Source organism: Carcharhinus amblyrhynchos, chromosome 33 (assembly GCF_965287045.1).
Source record: "Carcharhinus amblyrhynchos chromosome 33, sCarAmb.v2.hapA, whole genome shotgun sequence".
Taxonomy (NCBI): Eukaryota; Metazoa; Chordata; class Chondrichthyes; order Carcharhiniformes; family Carcharhinidae; genus Carcharhinus; species Carcharhinus amblyrhynchos.
The window spans coordinates 3,385,658-3,413,059 of record NC_137356.1 but is presented as its reverse complement, the minus strand read 5'-3'; the positions used below and the strand labels follow the sequence as shown (position 1 = coordinate 3,413,059).

The 27,402-nt window shown below is 42.1% G+C and overlaps 1 protein-coding gene across 7 annotated transcripts in view; it reads right to left on the bottom strand.

The window, feature by feature from the left end:
• The window catches only part of LOC145361110 (voltage-dependent P/Q-type calcium channel subunit alpha-1A-like), a 649,898-nt gene that overhangs the window by 213,242 nt on the left and 409,254 nt on the right, over positions 1–27,402 (bottom strand). For 5 of the 7 annotated variants that reach the window (XM_080216708.1, XM_080216713.1, XM_080216711.1 and 2 more), the window contains exons 13-17: positions 18,312–18,384; positions 17,677–17,794; positions 10,987–11,054; positions 10,291–10,397; positions 646–711 (exon numbers count right to left, since the gene is read on the bottom strand). In XM_080216708.1, coding sequence (XP_080072834.1) covers positions 646–711; positions 10,291–10,397; positions 10,987–11,054; positions 17,677–17,794; positions 18,312–18,384 — 432 coding nt within the window. Of the gene's footprint in view, positions 1–645; positions 712–10,290; positions 10,398–10,986; positions 11,055–17,676; positions 17,795–18,311; positions 18,385–25,422; positions 25,555–27,402 lie in introns of all 7 variants that reach the window. The other 2 variants (XM_080216715.1, XM_080216710.1) reach the window with 2 other exon arrangements.

Genomic DNA, 27,402 nt, shown 5'->3' with positions numbered 1-27,402 from the left:
GGGTCAAATGGCATCAGCAGGCAATGTTGATGAAAACAAGGGGCCGATGGTGGAACTGTGAGGTGGAAGTGTTTGACGCTGGTTATCATCTGATCAAAGTTTTTGGAAATGGTCCAACTGACCCTAATTGAAATGGAGCAAAACTCATTCCACAGTCAGAAGTTAGAGCAATTTGCACCGAATTCAAGCACAGATTTCACAGCTTAAAAGTTAACTAACTAATCTGCTGCTACACCTAGTCCATATTATTGTACATTTAATCTGCAAACATAGCATTCAATATCATTTGTGATTTTGCAATCCATATATATTTTACATATGAAAACACTGTCAAAATAACTACAAAAAACACACAACATAAGATTTACAGCATAAATACAACTAGTAAAAAATAAATAGCTCTATTTTACAAGCAAAATAATTGTCATATTGATCTCTATTTTCAAAGTTTCAAGAAACACAAAGGTGGGACTTACAGATCAGATTTGACAGCATTGGGCATATTTCAACATTGCCTAAATATATGTTAAACACAAAAGTTATTCTACAAAGCGATCAATTCCCAGGATGAATTATTTGGATGTTTTTGGGGGGAAGCTCTCATCTTTTTGTTTCATTTCTAACCTGCACTGCATGAGTACTTACATTTGAGTGCAGGCGTCATGGTAGTACACTGAGGTCCTAGGGGAAGGGGGTCTTACCCTCTCTGTACTGTTCAGACATGTGGAAAAAGCGTCAAAGTTCAGAAGAATGCTCTTTGTTACCAAACACCAGATGAAGTGCACACATTCTGGGATTTTTTTTTGTTCATGACTGTCCTGGTATTTCTTGCTTTCAAACTTTCTGAAAATTTGACTCAAATAAAATCAAGTGCCTCGTGGGAAAAAAATTAAGCAATTTTGTCCACTGGTATTCAGGAATATCTAATTGCCTTCAAGGTTTGAGTATTGGATTCTGGAGTGTAGAACCAATGTAAGATGAACTTTAGGTGGAACCAATCATGTGATATCTATTTGATAACATCATCACTATGTTAGTATTAATTAATTGCCATTAATTGTAGTTTTTGCTTTAAACAATAGTTCCTTAACTTGTGTTGTTATTGAATGTTATGGGTTAATGAACATGATTCATCACTAATCACCAATCACTAGTTGCCCAAACTCATCATGTTTCTGTGCAGAGAAAGTCAGGTCAAGGCCCTTGTCAGGGGGAGAGACAAGTCAGTGGGAGAATTGCTCTCACTCTAGTAGCTTTTCCTTACTCCTAGCATCAAGTCTTGGGGAAACACAGGCAAATATTGAGGCCTATTGGCAGCTCGCCCATCAGTATTTCTCGCTATAAACATACATGCATATGGATATAGCAGTTAGGAACAGGAGTCGGCCATTTAGCTCCTCAAGCCTACTCTGCCATTTGATAAAATCATGGCTGGTCTGATTGTGGCCTCAACTCTATTTTCGAGTCTACCCTTTGACTCCCTTGTCAACCAAGAAACTAACTAACTCAGTCTTAATATTCAATGACTCTACCTCCATTGCTTTCTGGGGAAGAGAATTCCACACACTAACAATCCTCAGAGAAAATAATTCTCCTCATCTCCACATTAAAGGGGGGCCCCTTAATTTAAAATTGTGCCCCCTAGTTCGAGTCTCTCTCACAAAGGGAATCATCCTCTTCTCAGCATCCACCCTGTCAAGTTCCCTCAGTATCTTGCATGTTTCAGTAAGGTCACCGTTCATTCTTCCAAACTTAGATAAGACACAGACCCAACCTATCCAACTTTCCCCCATAAGATCACCCTTTCAAGCCAGGTAGCAGTCAAGTAAACCACTCCTAACCTTCTAATGCAATTATATCCTAAGTAAGGAGACCAAAACTGTACATAGTGCTCCAGATAGTACTCTCAATAACTGTCGCAAAACCTTTCTACTTCTATGAACTAGGAGCAGGAGTAGGCCACTCGGTCCCTCAAAACTGTTCCACCTATATTACATTCCCTGGCAATAAACATCAAAATTCCATTCCTGATCAGTACCCGCATACTAGCTTTTTGTGATTCATCTACCAGGACACCCAAATCCCTCTGCACCATTGAGTTCTGCAATCTTTCTGTATTTAAACAATATGCTGCTTTTTATTCTTCTTGTTGAAGTGGACAAGTTCACATTTTCCCACATCATGCTCCATCTGCCAAATCTTAACCTACTCCTTATACTCTCTTCACATCTCATTCTTCTACCTATCATTGCATCATCAGCAAATTTAGCAACCATACATTCAATCAATCTCTCAAGTCATTGATACAGATTGTAAATCATTGAGGACCCAGCACTGATCTCTATGGCATTCCACTACTTGCCAACCCACAAATGAGCCATTTATCCTTAATCTCTCCTTCCTGTTAGCTAACCAATTCTCTATCCATACTAATACATTACTCCCTACAACATGAGTTTTTTTTTGTGTAGTAACCTTTGAAGTGGCACCTTATCAAATGCTTTTTGAAAATCCAAGTGCACTACATATCCAGGTTTCCCATCATCCACGTTGCTTATTCAAAGAACTCCAAATAAATTAGTTAAAAATGATTTCCTTAATTACATTGACCCTGCCTAAGGTTTTCTAAATGCCCAGCTATAATTGCCTTATAAGAGTTTCTAGCATTTTTTCAATGACAGATATTAGGCTAGCTGGCCTGTAGTTTCCTGCTTTCTTGAATAGAGATGTTACATTTGCTATTTTCCTAACTGACGGGACCAGACCCGGAACTTGGCAAATTTAGAAAATTACAACCAATGCATCTATTATCTCTGCAACCACTTAATTTAAAACTCCAGGATGCAGGCCATAAGTCCTGGGGACTTGTCACAAAGTACTTATGGAGACAACACTTGTCACATAGAAACCCAAGAATAGAAAATGTGTGAACATGCCTTGCAGAAAGAACCTGAAACTCTTAAAAACTAATTTTTATATAAAATTGTTGGAAATCATGTATTTTTCAATGCAGCAAAGACATCCTCCACCAACATCTTGCATCTTATAAAATCATTTAACTTCATTGTCATTCTGGCTTCTATATCAGAAAGTGATAGAGGGAAAAACGGAATAGTCAGCCAGGCCATTCTAACATGCCTTTGAGTGGACACAATGGAGTTACTAGACTGGCCTATTAATTTTGGAGGGTCAAGGTAGGACACAAAGTGATAAATATAAAATATACAGATCAATGAATATTTAAAATTATAATAATTCAATAAACAGAAAAGGTTATGCTAATTGCAACTGATATTTTTATGTTTCCTTGATTTGAACAGCGCAAAAGAACAAGATTAAAAAGCAAAGTTACTGAAATTTTTCTCTCATTTAAGCAGCAACATTTTTTAGTCAAAATGTTCAAAAAAATCCAATACTCTAACCAGTGTTATGTCAAAATTATAATGTTGCCTAGCATTTCCAAAACGCGAAGCTAATTTGAAGGCTCCTCCAGTCATGAGGCTACTTGGGCCAGGATTGCCACGTCACCAGGTCAGGAAAGTCAGATGGATCTTAAGATACCATATCTTATAAAAACATACAATTTCAAACCTCACAAACAATCAGCATATTGCTACATAATGGTATGATCTGAAGGATGACAGTTCTGTGATTTCTTAAACAATGTTATGTATTAAAAGATGTGATGGAGTTGTTCAGAGCTGGCCCGGCTCAAAGTGCAGCACCACCATTGGCAAGATACCTAGTGCTAGGTTAACCATTTTAACTGCCCCACACTTTACTTTACTTCCCTTGTTCCCTTAAGGTGCCAACCCTAGTTTGCAACTCTCCAATGCCATTTGACAATAAATGATGAGAATTTTAAAATGTAATTTTCTAGATTAGTAATATGTCACTGATAATTGTAGACAAGAATTATACATCTGCATGACATTGTTCTTTACATCACTTGGGAACGTCACATTAGGGATCTGTACACTACTATCAAGGTACAAATTCATATTCAGTCATTGATGCTTTATATTAATTTGATATTCATTGCTGAAAGCTTGCAAGAAAAGTTGAAAAAATATCATGTTACTTCAGGATATACAAGCTGCCAAGCATTCCAATTATTTCTTCCCTGCTGCCCCAGGAATAACGGTCGTATCATTTAAACTCTGGTTCCTCATCTTTATGCTGTGGGCCTACAGGCGGATCGCCACAAAATACAACATAATTCTGAGCATCAGTTGAGCCTGATTTTGTCTTACTCTAATGCTCACACAAGAACATATGCAACATAGAATACTGTATGCAAGAACAGGATCTCACTGCCCTTTACTGTCCTTTCTAACAGCACTGTGGATGTACCTACACCACACGGACTGCAGTGGTTCAAGAAGGCAGCTCACTACCACCTTCTCGAGGGCAATTAAGGATGACAATAAATGCTGGCCGAACCAGTAATGCCCATGTCCCATGAATAATTAAAAAAACTCCAGCTGATTTTCTTGTAGCCACAGCCTGTGTTCCTCTGGTTGACACAGCATTTCAAATAAGAAACACTTGAACATTTTTCAGCCTGACTTTCTTCACTGACCTGAAGGCATCTATAGTTGGAGGAACATGATTTCAAAAGGGCTAAGCCCTCTGGTAGCTTACTTAAGCAGCTATACTTAACAGAATGGCTTTTTAGGTCATGTATTGAAGGCAACCAATTGGAATAATTTGTACCAAACAGACAGAGAGGCAAGGAAATAATTGAGTTACCAGGGGAAAATAATTGCATAAATGTTAATCTTGCAAAGATGGTGGTTAGCTGCCTTCTTGAACTGCTGCAGTCCATGTGGTGTAGGTACACCCACAGTGCTGTTAGAAAGGGCAGCGAGATCCTCTTCTTGCATACAGTATTCTCTAGTGTGACTTGTGAGCAATAGAGTAAGACAAAATCAGGCTCAACCGCGATGCTTAGAATTAATGTTGTATTTTATGGAAAACCACCCTATAGGCCCACAACATAAAGATGAGGAACCAGACTTTAAATTATATGACCACTATCCTTACCTTAATAAGTCAACACACACCAAACAATATGGTAGATAATCATTTAGACCTAATCTGTGATAATATTTCATAATATCTTCTTGCTTAAATAATTAATTGTAGGTTTAGTATTGATGACTTCGGCTTAACAAATAAAATTGTCTTAATTACAGTGTGAATGTGCTCATTAACATTTTTATTTGCAATGTTACTGTGATCTTATCAAAAGAATATGTATTAACTTCATATTTACTTCAGTTTAATTAGTCTCCTGTGGAATTGCTTACAGGTAATCCGGAGTGCAGGGCTGATGTTTAGCTACTAAGATGAAACTGCATTTAATGTGGGCTGTTCCTTTAAGACTACTTGTCAGGTACACCCTGGGGTGAAGCAGTCTAAGTAGGCATATCCAGAAGTTTACAAGAAGCTAATTGCTGAAGGAAAGTTATGTAGATTGGCAGTTTCTCTCAGTGTATTTTCCCCCTCTTTCTGATTGTTTTATCTTGTCCATTTAAGTCCTGTCCCAGGAAAGAGGTCACATTATCAAAGTGAAAAAAACAGTAGGAAATGACTTTTTAAAAAATATATTTTGAATTATGACTTCTGCAGTGGGGATGAATACACATAGCGTATAATTCTTTTTTTATATATACACATATAAGCGAGCTATTTTCCTTTTTAATTATTTAGTGAATTCATGCTATTTAAAGGCACTGAATGAATATCAGTTTAAGAGTGAACCAAGTATGAAATAAATCTCCCTCAATTATACTCAAACAATCTGTCTCAGTCCTAACTTCAGATAGTAACTGTTACTACAGTGTCAATTTTGCATTTCCTAGTTTTGGTTGTCATATCGTGAAGCAGGGACAGACTGGATCTCTTCTCTCATGAGAAAAGAAAACTCAGGAGTAACCTTTATGTTCTGGCAGACTGAATACAAGGAGAATGTTCTCTCTTGTGGAAAGATCATAACTAGAGACCACAATATAAGAGTCATCCAGAAATTCTTTAGGGAATTCAGAAGGAACTTTATTTTACTGGATAACTGCAACTTCTAAGTTGCAAAGAGATGAGAATGTGGAATTCGCTACAGGGAGTGGTTCAAATGTATAGATGGATTTAATGGGGGCTAAGCATATAAAAGAGAAGGGTTATTACCTTTGTATGAATAGAAATTTACACTGAGATTTAAATGAGGAAAGATGGGAGGAGGCTCGACTGGAGCATAAACATAGACATGGACAGGTTGGGCCAAGTGGCCTGTCTCTCTGCTAGATGGCCGATGCAATTCATTTTCTGAGTTATCTTGCTCAATTGGTGCTAAATTAGAAATTATTTTGCATCTATTATGAATTGGATTAAGACTGCCCCAACTCAATTCATGCAATAAAGTATGGGAGGGGGACTTTCATCCCATTTGTCTGAACTGTGTTTGATTCAGGAGGTGAGAGAACAGCATCAATCCAAAATCTCTAGTTCATATTTTTATGCTCAGGTTAAAAAAATCCTGGATCTGTCTAGGCTCCTCCAAGCTTATTTTCTCCCACTGGTTACTCTATTGTGCCCGTCATCTTATCCTAGTGGCTGTCAGAATGTATATGAGTGTAGCCTTGTGATAGTCTTCTCTTGAAAACATTTTTTTAAATTGAGGAAGTTTTGATTTTATTTCAATGTTCTTCAAATGAATATACTGACTCTTGTCGGTATACAGTCCCAGCACCTCACCCAATTAACCACTCTTGTGTGAGCTCAAACACTGAAAACATTTAAACATGGAGACTGGTCATGTTTTCATAATTAATACCCAAGCACTTTCCAATAGGAATCTCTGGGTAGAAACACGCAGGAAGAATTTCTCTGACCTTATTATCCCTCTCCCTAGCCTAGCCCCCAGTTGCAGCATGTTTGTTACAAGCTGATAGAAACATCTAAGCCACCAGAAATCAGGGATAAAATCTGGGATCTTCCAGTCTGTATGATGATATCATACCAGCGGTGTACATCCTTACTAAGACATCGGGAGAGCTCTGACCAATTACAGAGAGTAATTAGTTTGCCAAGAAATGTATTTGCAATAAATAACTGCATTGTAACCTCTCCAGTCTGGAAACTGACATCCTGGAACACCAGTTGTCTGGAATTTTTTTTAGAATAAGCCATGTAACTGTCACTCATGTCACTGCAACAATCCAGGACCCACTGAATTGATGCTTCCAAACAGCATGGGGCAAACAGTGGGCTCAATGTGCTCTTCAACCTTGGGTAATACTTCTGGCACTCTGGTTACTCAGCTCAACACAACAGTGAGCATCATCTCGGGTACCTTCCAGTCAACTCAACTCCCCTGGCTCCCAGTCCTAAGCAACATCCTACCCCTCACTTAAGAAGGAGATAAAGCTCCTGGAGAAGATTTACATCAGCCCAAGTTTGTCATTACATATGAACCTTACCAATCCACTAGCTGCTCATCTCCCATCATGCCAGCCTGCATGGCTCAGACCACTGTGCCAGGGATTAACAGTAGAGGCTGTGTGCCAGCAGAGTAGAACCAACATATTATCATAAAAAACACTTCCTCAGTACTGATCCAACAGCCTGAACACCTGGCTTCAAACTGCCGTACCAATATTGGACACTCCTCAACTATTCCCACACTAGCCAAGGCTTTTCTGTAGCAAATCAGCACAAGTGGGGCTTTGCAGAGAGGCTGGCCTGCAGCTGTGGTGCCCCCCCAATCAATGATTCACATCATTGAAAATGTCCCCTAATAGAATTCAGCAGGGGGCTCAGAGAGCCCCATTTAGCCACTGTGGAAACTATTGCTTGACTTGGTGATTACTGCACAAGTGCCGAATGGGTCTGGGTTGTTTGTGCAGACAAGAACAGGTAGGTCTAATTCAGTGGCTGACTGATGCGTCCAGAGTGTGAGAAAATCCAGGAGGTTGTGCAATTGAGTTGTGAAGGTGAGTGGCGGCTTCAAACATTGCTGTGCTTCTGCTTAAGACTGTCTGTTTACAGGCTCCTTACCCCAGGCTGGCAATTCTGAATTGCAGGCACTGGCAACTGCCAACAGTGGGGGAAGAGGGGTGACTACTGTGTGTCTGTGTTTGTATGTCAGAGTGAGAGGGAAAAAGAGGAAATAGACTGATTCGTGTGTGTGTGTGTGTGTGTGTGTGTGTGTGTGTGTGTGTGTGTGTGTGTGTGTGTGTGTGTGTGTGTGTGTGTGTGAGAGAGACAGAGAATGTAAGTGACTGAATGAGGAAAAATAAGACAGATTACTGTGTGTGCATTTATTAAAATGGGGTACTGCTTAACTATTGACAGTGCTTAATTTTATTTTGAACCCCATGCATCAGCCCATAATTTCATTTTAATTAATTTAAAACATGTACTTTTGTTTCTTTATACAATTTTGGTATACTTTGTCTCAGTTACATACTTTTAGCCGGTTTGCACACTTATGGTTAGGCATTTTAATGTTATACTCCAGACAATTCCAAAATCCAAAAATGCTTTGGTCACAGACATTCCAGATTAGAGAGGTCACAGTGTACTAGTTTGTGAAATGACCATCTTACATTAAGAAAAAGATTTTTTGTTAAATAAAGATTTGTGGTAATTAGATTTGAAGTAAGTAAAAGAAGCACACAATGAACAGTTTGGTCTGATTTGGACAACAAATAGAAAACAAGTTACACATTGGGCATACTAACATGTATCTGACATAGTTGACACATGCAGAATGTGTATATGAAGTTAGAATCTGCTATTACAGCAGACAGATCTTTAATATACTCATTCCAAATCCTGCATCTGTCCAAATCCTGTGTCAGCTATTTTACAGTATCCTGCTTTGAGGAATGAATTTGCCAGGTTGCAACTAAGACCAGAGTAACATTTCCGTCTGATGGCTTACTCTTATGATTGTTGCCGTATATATTCTTCTTACACCTTTCTTCTCTTTAGCTTTCATTTTGTCTGGTCAATATTAGAAGAGGTGAAGGTGAAAGAAAATCTCAGGCAGTTACTTTCTGTCCAATATACTCAGTCCCATCTCTTACGGAAAATTATAGATTCCTTACTTACAATAGAAGAATGCTGATTGATTGGCTTAATTGAAAGCAGTATTTCCACCAACATACTCTACCAAACCAATCCAATATGCTGGTGAAGGTGAAAGGATTGCCTTGTCTTGCTTTGGAGTGTCTCATTCAATTCAGTAATGAATGGAACATCTGGTTTACCTGGGAACTGATCTGGGAACCTAACCACTGCTATATTTCTCGTGTCATCCCAGAGACCCAACCGTACTGAAAGGAATTATTCATTTAGTTTTGACTTGAAATGTTAACTCTGTTTCTCACTCCACAGTTGCTGCCTGGCCTGCTGAGTAAATCCAGTATTTTCTGTTTTTATTTTAGATTTCAAGCATCTGCAGGACTTTGTTTGTGTTGAAATGAATCAAGTTGTTTTGGGATGCAAACCCAAAAGATGAAAGAAATTAAATGTTATTTTAATACTAGTCAAATATGTTGTTATTACTACATTTCCCAGATAGAGATGGGAGTGATACTTATAATAGGTACTCTCCACTTCTCTCTTTAGTTTAGCTATAACCAATACCAATTGCCAAATTAGTGACAGTTTCTCACTGGAGTTCTGCCTGTTATTTACATCCACTGGAAGCTGGGCTATAAACAACACTGAATTCACTCCAGTTAAAATAAAGCTGTCAGGACAAGAAATGGATTTTAACCCAGATTCCAACAAAGCAGGAAATTTATCATTCTCATCTCTTGTTGGAATTGAATTCCCTCATTTAAATTCAGTTTTCTCTATTTTCTGGTTAAGGTGCCAGATTGTTGACCTGTTCCCATGTAATGTCAATTATTTACCTACATCAAGAAGTAAGAGGGCATTTTGAAGTGCTGGCCCCTGATGTCACCCCTTATGTGATCTACAGGATCAGAGCCCCACCATGAAGTGAATCTTAAATGCAAATGTTTTGATAGATCATGGAATAGCAAATAAGAACACATTAGAGCATAGTGCCACCTTACAAACCATTAACTTGTTCACACTATTCCCAAAATACCTTGCCAAATGGCATATTCAATTTCAAGTTTCAAAACACTCACAGAGGAAACAGATACTCTGGCAAAGTGTAACTATTATTTAAATTAGCCTTCAACCCAGCTTTAATCCAAGCCATTTAGCACCAAAATATCACCTAACGTTATCTATTAATCAATCTCTACTTACGCAGCTATTGACAAGTTGGCAGCTGACAATGGACTCACTTCTGCTACCTCCTTGGCCTTTTGCAGTGCAAGTTTCTGATTGGCAGCTTCCTCCTCTTCTTGTTCATCCTATTGTGGCACATTGAGAGCTTCTGTGAGAAACTTAAAATAGATTGATAAAAAGCAGCCTGCAGGATGTGCTAACTACTCGTTATAATGTTGCTTTGTAATAACTATCACCAGCCATAGTGATAGTTGTGCACCTGTATTTTCACTGTGTTCTATCAATAGCTGCTGCAATGCCAAGCTTCAGACTGTGGATTAGTACTTTACCTTTAAACTCTGGGTTCAATGTTATATGAAAGTCTCTCACTTAGCTCAAAGCACTAATGTAAAAGAGCCTGGTGCAGTTTCAGTAGAAATGGATCCTTCATACAAAAACTGCCAAAAGGCTGGTGTGTAAAGGTGAAAATAGTGTCACATGCTGCATATGAGCACTTGAATTCCAAGATAAGAGCCGAAGCACACTGGCTGGAATAAGGTAAAAATAAGTTACTGCTGCATCAGGTTTGTGCTGTACTTGGCCTGGGAATGCAAGATGTTCACACTGGCCATCGAAAATGGAAGTTGTCCCATCTCAAGACTATTATTCTTTTGCCTTCATAAGCACAAAACGTTACTCAATAAAACATTATAGGACATAACTATTATATTTTACCTTTGTAAGTTCTTGTGCGTTGGCAAGGTTGTCTACGGCGATGGCCAAGAATACGTTCAGCAGAGTGTCTGGTTAGCAAAATGAAGGTAATAACAGGGATAGAATGTGCACAAAAAAACTCTAAAATGATCATGTACTGGGTTCATTTACAGAGGATGGTAGAAAGAAATCTATAAAGAGCCTCTTTGTTGACTACTATTGAACATGGTAAGGAATATACGAAAAGAAATCAAAAGAGAAAACGCCGGAAAATCTCAGCAGGTCTGACAGCATCTTTAAGGAGAGAAAAGACCTGACATTTCGAGTCCAGATGACCCTTTGTTAACGTGTTGATAAAGGGTCATCTGGACTCGAAAAGAGCTTTTCCCAACAGCTCTTTTCTCTCCTTATAGATGCTGCCAGACCTGCTGAGATTTTCCAGCATTTTCTCTTTTGGTTTCAGATTCCAGTATCCGCAATGATTCACTTTTATTAATATACGAAAAGAAGCAGGAGACTGTCAGGCCCTTTACTGTAACCATCAGTTAAGTGATATTTAATCATTTAACTCCTTACACCATTCAAGTGGGTTTCAGGAGACCATTTCAAAATGTATAAATGATAGAAAACTTGGAGATATTGTGAACCACTTGGAGGATAGGCTAAACTTCAGAAGGACATGGACATGTTGGTGGAGTGGGTGGACAGATGGTGGATGAAATTTAATGCAGAAGAGTGGAGTGATTCATTTCAGTGGGAACAAAACAAAGAAACAATATAAATAAAAGGTATATTTCTAAAGCGGGGGCAAGAGCAGAGGGACCTGGATGCAAAAATGCACAAATCACTGACGGCGGCAGAGCACGTTAAGAGTGGTTCATAAAGCATATAGCACTCTGTGTTTTATCAATCACAGTGAGTCACCTGACGAAGAGGCAGTGCTCCGAAAGCTAGTGGCTTGTGCAACCAAATGAACCTATTGGACTTTCACCTGGTGTTGTGAGAGTTCTTACTGCAAAGAGGACGAAGCAGAGCCCAAAGACACTCGCATAGCAAGGATAGGTGCATTGTGAACCATTCAGATCACTTTCTAGCAACTGATTTCAGCATGCCTTGGGTGTAAACTTCAATACAAGAATCAACTCTGACCAATACAAAGTACTGTGGATACTGGAAATCTGAATTTAAAGCAGAAAATGCTAGAAATATTTAACAGGGTGAGACAGCAAGAGAAGAGAAAACGAGTTATTGTTTTGGGTCAATGATCTTTCTTCAGAGACCTGACGACAGGTCACTGACAACCTGAATTCTACTCTCCTTAGCATGGATACTAAATAACACAGGAAGAACCCACTGGAGAAATGGAAGAATATGACTTTATGAAAAGGACATCTCAGCCTTATTATTTTCAAGGTAAAATGGAAAAAAAAATTGGTCCAACCTCTATTCATCACAGAATAAACACTAAGAATTAGTGTTTGGCCTGGCATTGATTTGATCTCTGAAAAGAGCTATTACTGCATAAATTTTGGAAACCTATTTCAGTAAAAGTGCTGCAGGCTTGGAACAAAGTCAAACAATAATTAATCACAGTAAAAAGTCTCAAAGTCCAACAGGTTTATTTGGTAGTATGAGCTTTCAGAGCACTGCCCCTTCATCAGGTGAGTGGAGGATTGGGTTCACAAACAGGGCATATATAGACACAGACTCAATTTACAAGATAATGGTTGGAATGCGAATCTTTACAGGTAATCAAGTCTTTACAGGTGCAGACAATATGATTGGAGAGAAGGTTAAGTACAGGTTAAAGAGGTATGGATTGTCTCAAGCCAGGACAGTTAGTGAGATTTTGCAAGCCCAGGCAAGCCGTGGGGGGTTACAGATAGTGTGACATGAATCCAAGATCCCGGTTGAGACCGTCCTCACGCGTGTGGAACTTGGCTATCAGTTTCTGCTTGGCAATTCTGCGTTGTCGTGTGTCTTGAAGGCAGCATTGAAGAACGCTTACTGAAGATCATCCAGGATCTTGGGTTCATGTCACACTATCTATACCCCCACGACTTGCCTGGGCATGCAGAATCTCACTAACAGCCTGCATTTCACCACTGGGCCATCTGTGAGGCCCGGGCGGTGAGACATCGTCTGAGAGGCCCGGGTGGTGAGACGCCGTCTGCGAGGCCCGGGCAGTGAGACACCGTCTGTGAGGCCTGGGCGGTGAGACGCCGTCTGTGAGGCCCGGGTGGTGAGACGCCATGTGGCCAGAGGGAGAGAAGAGAGGAGGCTGGGTGATGTGTTTGTGTGCGCGTACGCGTACATTTTTGTGAGTGAGTGTGAGAGAGCGTGTGTGTGCGCGCTTGTGGGAGTGAGAGAGGATCTCAGATCAGAAGGGGTAGTCTCTGAATAAAGGGGCAGCAATTTAAGACTGAGATGAGGAGGAATTTCTTCTCTCAGAGGGTTGAGAATGTTTGGAACTTCTTGCTGTATACCAACTTAGTGTTGAGACCCTTCTTCTGCAATAATCATACAACAGAGTAAAAGACTCTCAAGGCTGGATGCACACAAATGTGCCATTGTTTTATCACCTTGAAGTGGCAAGGTGCACCCATTTTTTGCTGAGTTCAGTAGATTGTCACTGGCAATGTCAGAAACCTGTTTGTTTGAGGTCAACACACATAAACTCTGAGTATAGGCTCAAACAATCAAACCCTGCCAAGAGATAGCAAGCAGATGGTGTTGGCTGGTACATGACCCTTCTGCATGCATAAGCACATCTCTCCTTAAAACACCATACCTTCATATTTCAAGAATGCAGATGAGATAGGGGTATCCCTCTGCGTCAATCGTGCAGAGCCAAGAATGGGAGCATTCCACAATTACACTTAACATGAAGGTGAAGAAATTACTAATATGGAGATTTCTATCAAAATGGGACACTCACTATGGTGAGACGGCATTACACTGCACAGGAGAGAGGCCCAGCATTGAGCCAATTGCCAGAAGTGGTGCAGGAACCCAAGGTATGATACATGATTTACAGTACCACAATTCAATATAACAAGGAGGCATAGACTAGAGGAAATATGAAATGATTGCGGATCTATTTAACTTTCCTTTATCTGCCACTATGTCTTAGTCCTCCCCCGATTTCCACAGCAAAGGTGAAGTTAGCCTGTCAGTTGCCAAGCCCTGTTGTCTGTGATGACATTGACAGGCATCCTCTGGAGGGCTGAGACCTGGAGGGTCTTGGCCCGCTTTGGCCTGCTGGGGGCAGGTTCACCCTCCTCAGTTTGTGAAGATGGAACTGATGGGATCACAGAAAGAGGGGATTTGGATTAACCAGAAACTCCCAGAGTCACCTGTGGGATCGAGCTGTTAATCCTTCTCTCTATGGGTACCTGAGGGCCCCCACCTGACTCCTTGAGGAAGAGGGGCAGCTGGAGTAAGATCGAGATGCCCCACAGTTCTCTTGTGTTGACATTGATGGATGTCACCAATGGTTACAGCAACGGAGCGCAGCAGAGGAGGACCATTATCCTGGACCTAGGCCTCCGTGGCAGATGCCATCCCACATGTGGACCTTGGTTCATTGGTATGCTGGTGTTATAACCTCAAACTGAAAGTGGACAGACTCCTCCATCAACCTGAGGAATGAGGCGACCGCGGTTGCTAAAGCTCCTGTGCTTGCATTGCAGTTCCAGAATTGACGTAGGACCGGGTTCGGAGGCTCACCATCGGCCTTGGATACAGCAAAATCATGGTCTCCAGCGCTCCTCCGAGTGCCTGCAACCTCAAACGTCCAAGCCTTCTCCTGCTGTGGACCAGATAGTGGGCTGTGCTCACCACATTGTGACTTCAAGTGTAGTCGAGAACTCAGTCCCACTAGGGAATGTGTCTCTGTGCTGGTTGAAGTTTTGTGCGCATTCTGTGCAGGGCTTCAAAGGTGCTGCCCTCAGGTTTCACATCTGACATGTTCTGAGGGCTGGAGTACAGGGCTTGGCTGTGGATACCCTCAGCAGCTTTCCAGAGGTACCTATGAAAGAAAGGTGAGACAATTAGTACATGGCAAGTGTTTGTGAAACAGGAGAGCCATTCAGTTTTGTGTCTGGTAAATGTTGTAGTGCAGGATCCTCACTTGAGTGCGCACCACAAACTTCACGGTCAACATAGGCACAGTCTATATCCTCTCCAACCAGTTCTATATTTTTGAAGTCTGAGAAGACCTTGACCTCGGAACTCCATCCCCAGTCTTGACTTCTTCTTATTGTGAATCAGCTTGCCCTGCAGGAAGACAGATGGAGAGTGTGAGCAAGGCTTTGGTGAGGGCAGTTGATAAGAATGCCTGGCATGTTTAGATGAATGGAGCCAGCTGGACAGGATTCAGAGCAGTTAGGCAAGATAGCGATGTGTGAGGTTTCAGTGAGTGAGATCTTTGTGATTGTGTGATGGGCTAATGAGCATAAGCTGAGAGTAATGTGATGATTGGTTACTCGGAGCAGACTGAGGAGATTGTTCATCCTCGTCCTACACTGGGTGGTTGATCTCTTCTGCAGAACTGCAGCGTGTCTACACTGACCACTGCTGCAACTGCCACCCAGCCAGTTTAGTCACCTTAGTGGAATACCTGTGGCTAGACCCAGGGTAGAAAGCACCATAGTTGGCCTTGACTGCATCTAACAGGCAGACCAAAGGGGCATCGCTGATTTTTGGGTGCATTATGTCTTCACTGGAGCTGTCAGAGGCTGCAGAGGGAGTGAATGCTGTGCAGGAGTGATTTGATGCTGTGCAGGGGCCATTTAAATATGGTGCACAAAGTTAGGGAGTCCTGAAGTCACAGCAGTGGGGCAAAACCGCAAAACAGCATGTTCTTTTTGGATGGTTCAGTGCAAATACTTGCTATTGCAGTGGTGGCTGGCATAAGTTTTTTGCAGCCCACTAATGCATTTAATGGGTTTCACTGAAATCCAGCCTGGGAGTGAGCCGGACTCTCACACGCTAATGGTCATTTTCATTAATCTTTTTTAACTTAACATTTATTGCTTTGATATTAATTTACTTTTGTTCAGCAAGTTGATTCTTTTCTTCATGCTAATTTTTTTTCTTTTGAAATTCAGTTTTATGTTGTGCTACCTTTTTGAACTTTGCTTTTCAATTCCTTTTTGAGAACAAATGGAAATGTGGCCCCCAAGCAAAAAGGTTGGGCAAATCTGGTAATAGAGTGACATGACTGGTATTTACAATAATGACAAGATAGATTGGGAACACCTCTTTTCACCGGTAAGAAAATAACTTAAGAACATAAGAAATAGGAGCAGGAGTAGGCCATCTAGCCCTTCGAGCCTGCCCCGCCATTCAATAAGATCATGGCTGATCTGTCGTGGCTCAGTTCCACTTTCCCGCCTTCTCCCCATAACCTTTAATCCCCTTGCCTATCAAAAACCTATCTACCTGCGTCTTAAATATATTTAGCGAGGCAGTCTCCACCACTTCAACGGGCAGAGAATTCCAGAGATTCACCACCCTTTGAGTGAAGAAGTTCCTCCTCAACTCCGTTCTAAACTGCCCGCCCCTTATCTTGAGGCTGTGCCTTCTAGTCCTACTGTCCTTTCTGAGTGGGGAGAGCCTCTCCACCCCTGTCCTATCCATCCCATTCATCATCTTATATGTCTCAACGAGATGTCCCCTCATTCTTCTAAACTCTAATGAGTACAAGCCTAGTTTATTCAGCCTCTCCTCATAGTTCAACCCCCTCAACTCCGGTATCAGCCTAGTAAACCTCCTCTGCACTCCCTCCAAGGCCAAAATATCCTTGCGTAAGTGCGGCGACCAAAACTGCACACAGTACTCCAGCTGCGGCCTCACCAGTGCCCTGTACAGTTGCAGCAAGACCTCCCTACTTTTATAGTCAATCCCCCTCGCTATGAAGGCCAGCATCCCATTCGCCTTCCTGACCACCTGCTGCACCTGCAGGCTGGGTTTTTGCGACTCATGCACAAGGACCCCGAGGTCCCTCTGCACTGTCGCATGCTGCAGTTTTTCGCCATGTAAGTAATAGTCCTTCCTACCATTATTCCTACCAAAGTGGACAACTTCACACTTGCCAACATTAAATTCCATTTGCCAGTTCCTGGCCCATTCGCCCAGCCTATCTAGATCCTTCTGCAGACTTTCCACACCCTCCGCACAATTTGCCGTTCCACCAATCTTGGTGTCATCAGCAAATTTCGACACCATACACTCGGTTTCCTCCTCCAGATCATCTATATAAGTGGTAAATAGCTGAGGCCCCAGCACCGATGCCTGGGGCACTCCACTAGTCACCAACCGCCAATCCGAATAGCACCCATTGACCCCCACTCTCTGCCTCCTATTTGACAAATTCAGAACAAGGCAGTTAGGAGGACTTGAGATGATGACTTGAATAGAAACAATGTGCAGTGGTACAAAGTCATGTTATTCATTTGGAGAGCTGATGCAGACACAACTGGCCAAATGGCCTCATTCTGTGAATTATGACAATTCTGTGAAGAGAGTTGGAACGAAAATAACAGAATCCTCACTGAATATGGAGTGTACCATGAAATGTGCAGCATACGTAAAAGCCATTGGGGTCATTAGGACTTGCTCTGACGATCAAATTGCGTCCATGTTCCTCGTGGAGCTGGGCCAGAAAATTAGATATTCCAAAGTTCATATTTGAAATGACAAGGATACAGTTCCCAAAGAGAGTCAGAACAATGAAATAGACTGAAGAAATCATCCCTCTGTTAACACCGCCCTGCGACTCTATCCCATCATACATCACAACATTCCAATCTTCACCAGTCAGAATCTAAAAGAAAATAAAGGTGACAATCACTTTCTTGACATTCACTTTTGGTTCCCATCACTAATGCATTACAAAGAAAGCAAAGTTTTAGTAGTATACACAGTTTGTACATTGGGGATGGCAGCATGTTAAAGGTCCCTTTCCAACTTCCAGCTGCATGCCAAAAGTCAACTACCTGTAACATTCTGAAGGGTCAAGCTGTATAATACAGTACTCCTTTTTTAATCGAAGCAGCTTAATAGGTGACAAGCTGAGCTGCATAGTCTATACAATTTAGATTGAACAGCAGGTTCCTTTGCTTGACTAACACTAATTCACTGCGTTAAATACTTTAAGACATTTTGACATAAATGATGTTATAGAAAGATTGCACATAATTATTTATTATTTTTTCAGGAACTAAGTACACTTTATTGTTTACCCAAGATGAATGAGAATTGGTGGAATATTGCACTGTCCTAATCAATTTACTTCTTTCTACTGGGTTGCCTGCAATCAGTGTTTTACCATCATGTCTTACCTGAAATACAGTCATTATTGCTGCAGGGAAAGTGTCGAAGTTGGTAGACGGTGTGCCAGACTCGAAATTAAATCTGTAACATTTAAGAAGAAGACACTTAGAATTAAACTGTTTTTCTTTCCAGTTCACTTGAAAACAAATTATGGCCTGAATTTTATGTTCTGAGGTCAGGCATGTACTCAACCTGAATGAATGTAAAATTGCACAAATTATAGGCGGATATGTGTCTCAATGCCACTGTGCACACCCGTGAGTCAGATCCACACCCACCAATAACTAAAGGACCAATTAACACCATTAACAAGTATACTGAAGAGACTTTACATTGGTTGAGCAATTTTGCTCTTGTAAAATGAGTGGGCAGCCAGTACATTTTCATCAACTTGTCATCCTACGGCAGGATAACAGGCCCCCAAAGTATACGCAGAAGTTTCTTTGCCAATTTGTTGCTATCTCAATTCAGAGTTGTGCCATATTTTCTTTTGATTTCTATAGTTTTTCAAGCTTACCTAGATCTATTCGAGGGCCTGATCTTGCCTGGAAGGTTTGCTTAAGGATTGCAGAGTAGTGCACCCTTAGTTACAAGACACAAGACCTTGTGCAACTCATCTAATGGGGACAGTGTATTCAGTGATACAATTTCTCTGAAGAGGAAGAGAGCAGCAGGAGAGAGAGGAAGCCAGGTGATTGCGGGCAATGTTCCAAGGAGAGACCTTTGGGAGGAAAGGAATGGGCTCAGTTGGTATCAGGCCAAAAGGGAGGTCAAGGCACTAAGGTCAACAGAAGACACCATTACTCAGTGGCTAGAGGCTACAGGCAACACTCCAACTATGTTCAAATGTCCGAGGTCCAGTGCCAGATGTGGCTCCATCCCTCTATGGACATAGTGACAGTGATTGAGCCAGGAGTTGTCCCGAACCACGTGATTGGACACCCCATGCTAGTGGCTTCAAAGGTCACAGTGACCCTCAACTTTTACTCCACAGTTCTTTCCAGGGGTTGGGGTGTGTGTGTGTGTTGTGCGTGTGTGTGGTCTGTTGTGTCCCAATCAGCTGTACACAGTTGCGTCAAGCTTGTCATCAAAGCTATCATCAGACATGTCCACACATTTACCCATTACTGGACAGTTAAGACCAGCCAAACAGAGACAGCCAGAGGCTTGGCTGTGATTGCAAGCTTCCCCTGCATCCAGAGTACACTAGATTGCACTCAGGTGTCTATTAAGGTGCCAGTAGGTGAGAAGAGAGCGTTTGTGAACAGGAAGGGCTTCCACTCAACAAATGTGCAGATCATCTGTGACCATGGGACATAGATTCTCCAAGTCTGTGCCCGGTCCCCTTGCAGCTGACATGATGCTGAAATCTTGTGGCACTCACAGGTACCAAGACTGATCGTGGCTTCTGTGCAATAGGTTTGATGGTTCCTGGGTGAAAAGGACTATCCCTTGAAAAGGTGGCTTCTGATCCCACTCTGATACCCAGGATTAAAGGCAGAAGAGAGATACAACAGGAGTCATGCCTCTACACGGGCGATGGTGAAGAGATCCATCGGGCTGCTGAAGATACATTTCAGACCCGAACCTCATCAGGGTGAGACTGAAGTATCCTTTAGGCAAAGAGCACTTCTCCCTTATAGTTGTAATGTGCTGCACCCTGCCCAATTTGGCTATGGCAGGAAACTCCCACTGGAGGCAGTTCCATAGGCCCATGAGGGTGGCTCCAATGATGAGTCTGATGAAGAGCCCAATTAGGTACAGGGTGAGGATTTGAAGGGGCAGACAACAGGAACCTTCAGGGAAGTAGGGACACCACGGATGCCAGTATCCAGCTCAGTATCCAAAACATCAATGCTTCCTCATGTCAATGGCACTGTCCCCTTTACAAACCATTATGATACGCGAGGCCAACCTCAAACTCCAGAATCACACGATGCAATACAGTTGGAAGCCTGTGCTGCATTTGGCACGTATTGCAACCATCAGGCCAACTTGGCCCACGAAAGCAAAATAAATGTTTATGTTATTGTCAATGCACCAACAAAGAACATACAATGCTGCCAAATCAAACACAAATTTCAAAATAATGAATGCAATAATGTAATCTGTGACAAGCTCCTGTTATGCTCAAGGTGCCTCCAACTTACATTTGAGGATGCTGCATCTTGGTGCTTCCCCTTGATTTGGAGGCAGGCTGCTAACTCTGCTGTCCTGGTGGCCAAGATGACCTTGGCTGTCGTCCTCTGGCCAGTGGAGCCTGAGCAGAGTGCGACTTGCCCCATGGCTGGGCAATCATGGCATCATCAGATGCAGTGGCCACTGGAAAAGGGGCTGAAGACCTGGTGCCCTTATCTGAACAGCCCTGAGAGAAACGCACAAAGGCAACAGGTGGCTTGTCTGCCAGCGCGAGGTATGCTCAGACCTCCCTGCTGACCATGGATGGATAAACACCTGGCAAAGAGGCTAGGTGTCTCACCCAGCTCTTTCACTGACAGTGACACCTCAAGGTGTTAGAATGTAGGTCCGAGCATGACCTTGGAACCCCTGATTCTGCTTCTGAAGCTCTCATTCCGTGAGGGTTCCCACTCTCTAAATGGAGGAGGATGTGTGCTCAAAGTCTGCACAGACTTCTCCATAATGCAGTCTCTCAGGGATCTCCATCAGATCTCCCCATGCATCTTGCTGGATATTCAGCATCTGCCATCTGATGCACAACTCCAGAGGTTTCTCATCTGTCTTGGACTCAGCATATGTCTGGTCTCCAGCAGTACTCGCTCTGCTGGCACCCGGGGATCTCTGCTTCTGCCAGCTCCTCATGCAAGTGTCACACGCCCTCACCATGCTGCAAACCCATGGAACTGATCATCTAATGCCAACTCGAGTGAGTATCTGTGCTGGTGAGAGTGTGTGTGGCACTGTAAAGGTGCAAAGTGTTTTCCTCTGAGCTTAAAGGGGAGCCCTCAGAATTACAGTAGCTCATATGGACAGCGCATCTGCAGAGGAAGACAAAATATCAGTAATTTCAAATCAACCAATAGTCACAGTGCATGCTAGGTCAGCATATGAGACAAAGGAGATCTGTAGCATGGTGCCATCTACATTGGAGCTTTTATGGATACTCTTCCTGCATTTTAAATGAGAGGACTCCATAATTTTTACAATCCCTGCCCACACTCTTACCTTAATTCAAGACCCGTGCCTCACCACAACTGCTGAAGTGATCTGGGCAACAACATTCCAACGCCAGTCTACCACTCTTGTATTGGCTAACCAATATAGACTGGGCATACCACTACCCATTCTTTGGTACTCTACCACATTATGGCATCTCTTATGAAAGGGAAGAATGGAATGCATTTCATCACTAAAGCTCCCTGTTCCTAAGGTCCATTCCGGCTTACACTTCGCCCTCCTCTCACACACCCAGTTAGTGCAGCATGTATAGTAGCACACCTCACTCTCTATTGTACTGAGGACAAGCATGGTGACATCCAGCCTTGGCAGCACAGACTTCAGTGACAGTTGACACATACACTCTTAAATCGTTGAGTACTCCGAGGAACTTGGGCTCAACTTGTGCACAGTTTTCTGCCATCTTTCCCTTGCCGACTACTGAAGATCATTTGATCTTTTGTGGCACCATGCAGCATACCATGTTGTGCCCTTTGACCTGAATAGCAACCTCTGCCAGGCCTTCTACATTAAATGGGGCAGCTTTCTCTTGCCGTCCCTGGGCATCAGTATGTCATACCTGGTTCTGACCTTCTCCATGAGGACTCCCAGATACTCATCTGTAAAACAGGGTTGGGGGGATGGGGGGAGATGCCCATCAGACTTGTCCTCCCACTTTCCATACTCACCATAACTCCCCCATAACCCCCTGCCCTGGTGTGCTCTGTTTTAATTAATGCAGTGACTACTTTTAATCGCTTATTATTAGGGCTTCTTGTCTTTTGTTATTTCAAATCCCCCCTTTCCCTGTAACTTGTTAATGAAGCAGACATGATACACTCCAACTTTCTTGCACTCATATACAGATAATAATGACAGTTGGAGCATTCCAATTTTTTCTGCTTTGGTTTTGCTAAAATATTATTTTTCCTATTATCAAAAAAGATCCAAATTACTGCTAAATTTGCATATTTTTACTGCTCCTGACAGGGAAAATGCATGAAAGAAAAACGGACAAAAAGTAAAGAAAGAACCAGCAATGCAATCATACCTTAACAATGATGGATTCAGAAAAGGTGAACAATTTGTAACATTGTTTAGAAGGAGAAAAGTGACTACAACAAAAGTTAGGCTCAGCTTTGCAAAGAAGCCTATGAATTTTATTCTCAGCTATGTTTGGTCAAATTCTCCTACCATGTTCAATTGTAACATAGTACTTAAAGTCACACTTCACAATCAACTGCAGCACATGATAATTAACATCTAAAGTATTTTGTTTTGGGACTATGTTTTCAATTTAAGGTAAAATGAAGGGGGTCATTTGATCTGTTCTGAAGTCTGCCTGATAACAATGCTGGGTGCTTTGATTGTTGGAGATTAAAAGGAACCCACATTGTTTTATTGGGAAGAAAGTGTGTAAGGTGTCTAAACTGGGAGACTTTGGCAAAAGCCTCTGTGCTAACAGTGAACAGGCTGTAAGTTTCCAAAGTTCCAGAAAAGCATTGAGAATGCTATGTCCTGAATTGTCCAACATAAGAGAGAGTTGGGGTCTCAGGAATAGATAATCAGCACTTCTACCAGAATGCAAGATCTACATGACTCACTTTTCCTTTTTTAATATGGACTTTGCGAGGGGAGGGATTTCAAACATAATCCTGAAAAGGCACAGATAATGAATGTTAGTCTTCCATAATCTGGGACATGGGTAGTAAATCGCTGTTCACCTTGCAGGAATGTGGGAGCTCATTCTCAAATTGAGAAGAATGAATTCATGCAGAGTTAAAACAAAGCTGGAAGATTCACCTAACTTGAGCTAGATAAGGAATGTCCAGGGAAGAAGGAATCCTGACTATGAAAGTTCTAAGATTAAAAGATCACAGGATAAAAAAGGAAAAAGGCAAAAGTGAGCCCTCAGGAGCTAAGAACCACCTTGAAATGATTCCAGAGGAATTGAATGTCTACTTAAAGGACAGCATAAATTTATCTGTGAAACGTATGTTCTGTTTCGCTATAAGAAAAAAAAGGGGAATAATCGCACTTATTATTCGATTATTCTGATGCGAGGTGATGTCCGTGTTGTTGTACGTGGCGCAGGTGTGGCCTATCCCCAAATCCTGCGCTGCAGCAGTGACCCAGGCCATCTTCAAGTTTATCTGGAGATCAAAGATGGATCGCGTCCGGAGGGAAGCAATGTACAAATCTCCAGGGAACGGAGGGAAAAACGTTCCCAATGCTGCCCTCATCCTGATGGCCACTTTTGTGTGCGGCTGCATTAAGCTGTGCGTAGATCCTCGGTACACTAACAGCAAGTGCCACTACTTTTTGAGGTTCTACCTGTCCCAAGTGTTGCGGAGGATGGGTCTGGCCACACCGCCGTGGAACGCTCCAAGTAGTTGGACCATACCGCAGCACCTGTCCTTCGTGGAGAAATTTTTTCCGCAAACACACCTTTGACCACATGGCAATCAAGCAGTGGTCAGCACGTAACGTCCTGGATGCTGAGAGAAAAGGAAATGGCAGATCCTGTCGGATGGTTCCCTGAGCAGACTGTTAATGTTATCTGGCAGAACACCTCATCACCAGAAATTGCAAACAAGATCTGGCTTGGCTGGTGGTGAGAAGGGCACTCCCCATCAGATCTTTTATGCATGCTTGAGGTCTCAACATCACCGCATGCTGCCCTTGAAGCGGCTGCGGGGCTGATGAGATGGTTGCACACCTCCTTGTGGGATGTGCCTTTGCAAAGAAGGTCTGGAGTGAGATGCAGTGGTATTTGTCGAGGTTCATCCTGAGCAGCTCAGTGACGCAGGACTCAATGCACTACGGACCGTTTCCGGGGACGCTCACCAAGACAAATATCAACTGCTGCTGGAGGGCCATCAACTCGGTGAAGGATGCACTTTGGTCCGCCCGAAACTCGCTGATCTTCCAGTTGAAAGAACTGTCCTCGACCGAGTGTTGCAGACTGGCACACTCCAAGGTCCAGGACTATGTGCTGAGAGATGTGCTCAAGCTTGGGGCAGCTGCCCCAAAGGCACAATGGGGAAAGGCCACACTGTAAGGCCTTTTAACAGAGGCAAACCGAGCGCCAGGGAACTGTAGAATTCTCTTGGCCTGCGTAACTGTGTGCCAATCTGAGAAATAACGGCACACAGTAAAATCTGAGGCATGTATATAGTTTTAAGTTTTGAGATGTAATGACTGTAATGCTGTATAGGACTGTGAAAAAAACTTTTTTCTGCACTGTTTGGATATGTAGGTTTGCAATGGTTTAATTGAGATTTTTATGAATAATTTATATTTTTGAAATAAAAAAGGGGAATAATTGCTTCGTAGAACAGAACTTGAGTGTTGCTTAAAAATAAAATTTTGTCAAAGCTTTTCATTTTGCACTCATCAGGACAGATACAAGAATGTCAAGTTCCAACAGGAGCAACAATTAATACTGCATGAGATAAGGGTGATCAATGGATGGTAACTTGGCTCTGATTGGTTGAGACATTGCCATGGAGAATGCACCAGAGACTTATTGTCTCCCATTCTTCTGTTTAATTTATAAAAGCTGCCAGGGCATGTTCCTTTTGCCAGTAGAAGACATGTGCCTGCATACGTACATTTATAGCTTCAGTTGTAAATGAGCTACATCAAGAGCCCAACTGAAATTCTTAAAGTGGTTGTTAGCACAATTCTTAACAGACTCAAAATTGCTCAGTACAAATGGTCTCTGCCCATTACCCATTATGCATGTGGTGTATGAATTACAGTGCTGGTCCAATGTCAGGTCATAGCTGTGACTCCACTATAATATGTACCATCATTTCTATTCAAATCATTTCCTTCATATGATTAAAAATTCAAATCTGATACAAATTTGATCAAAGAACACAATCAAAAAAGACATACATATGCAAATGTACGGAAAATATATGGGAACCTGGTACTTACTGGCCACCAAAGAGCTGCATCCCTAAAAGAGCAAATACAACAATAAAGAGGAACAATAGGAACAATAAGCTAATAATAGACTTCATGGAACTCAGTAAGGAGACAACCAAGTTTCGAAGAGAAGCCCAGTACCTGGGAAGAAGAAAAAAACAAATTGATCAGTTTTATTGTACTTGAGGAAGCTAAAATTCCATACAACATTAAATCCTGTACCTGTGTCAATGGTACAATATGAACATTTTGTAGATACAAAGAACAAAGAAAATTACAACACAGGAACAGGCCTTTCGGCTCTCCAAGCCTGCAATGACTATGCTGCCCAATTCCATCCTATTCATGTATTTGTCAAGCCGCCCCTTAAAAGTCACTACCGTATCCACTTCCACTATCTCCCCTGACAGTGAATACTCGGCATCAAATGTTCACTAAGTACTTTTATACAGACAACTGATCTCATCAGAACAACCACAAGGCTCCTTCCTCTAAAATGAAAATACCACCTTAAAAAAACTGACACTAAATAAAATTAATAACAGTCATTAAATTTGGATTGATGATAAATTCAGTTACAAAGTCTAGTATTTGTCCTGCTGTACTGGAGAATTTCTTGTTTCCCGAATTGTGATAATTAAACTTAACAAAGTTTGCTTTTCTAAAAAACAACTAGCTTTTATTGTCACAAGACTGCGTGCAGTGTATGTCCGAATCTTGGAAACAGAGAGCAGTCTGACTAACTGCTGATTGTATCCCAAGACTGCACCCACTACAAGGATCAATTCAATAATTATACATTTTCTTATCAGCTTACATGATGTTAGTAATACAAGCAATGGTACATTGGAACAAAACAAATTCTGTGACTCCCTCATCCCCAACCTTGGTTCAGCGACTCCTTTATGCCTTGTTTTCTGTAATGAACAAATTCTGTGACTCCCTCCTTTCTGACCTTATCTAATGTCTTGTATGTTATCTCACGGTATATGCAGTCATGTGTGTAAAGGCAGACTGAGGCGAAGCATTTGGCCTTCACTGGTTGTAGTCATTTCTTTGTTCAGAGTCAGTCAGTTTTACAGGGGTCTAGCATTTTGAAATGGCTTGGTCTGCTGTCCTTACTTTATACTAAATACTTGACCATTTTTCTCTTCAGGCCACTGCTTCATTTGTACACTATCACAGTCCAACCAGCAGCCTCAACTCAATACCCCATTAAGTCCAGACTAAACACTAAATATTGTATACAGCCAAATATCCACATGGGCCATTTTTTCAAGTTTATGCCTTTTTTATTTTTTATATTTCCTGGGAGATTATATGAGGGAGAATGTAATGACTCAGGAAGCCTGACTGGAAAGAAACATAGCTTAATTACTGAATGCAAAGTAAAACCACTGCCATGGTGTACAAATATCCTGCAGGTCCAGTCCTGGGTCTGCATTGTAAAATGCTTAGGTAATGAGTTCCAGCTATGCAAGCCATTGCCTGTTACCAGCGGAATTCGTACTCAACTAGACCCACAGGGAGATAAATCAGTGATTCCCCATGGATCTTGTGGAGGTTATCACATCCCTCCCCCTCCGAGTCCCCCATGACAATGACACCTTCTCAATCTCTTTACCATGGCCTCATCTCCAGCACTTGTAGGGTCTGGGGGGGGGGTAGGAGGGAGTCAGCTGGGTTTCTGCTGCCTTTGTCTCCATATCTGAGCCAAGTCATCAGCGTGCCAAGGGCCTGCTCTTGAGGTTTTGGGCGGAAAGTCCCATCCGCAGGCCCATGTGAAGGATGCTGATGGTGGTCCGTTGAACCCGCTGCCCCTGTGGAAGGGTCCCTGTTACAGAAGTGATTGATGTGTTTTTTTGAAGGTCTTCTCCCTGATTTGCAGCCTATATGACAACACTCCTATTTGTTTTGGGACTATTTCCACAATCCATAAGAACATAAGAAATAGGAGCAGAAGTAGGGCATCTAGCCCTTCGAGCCTGC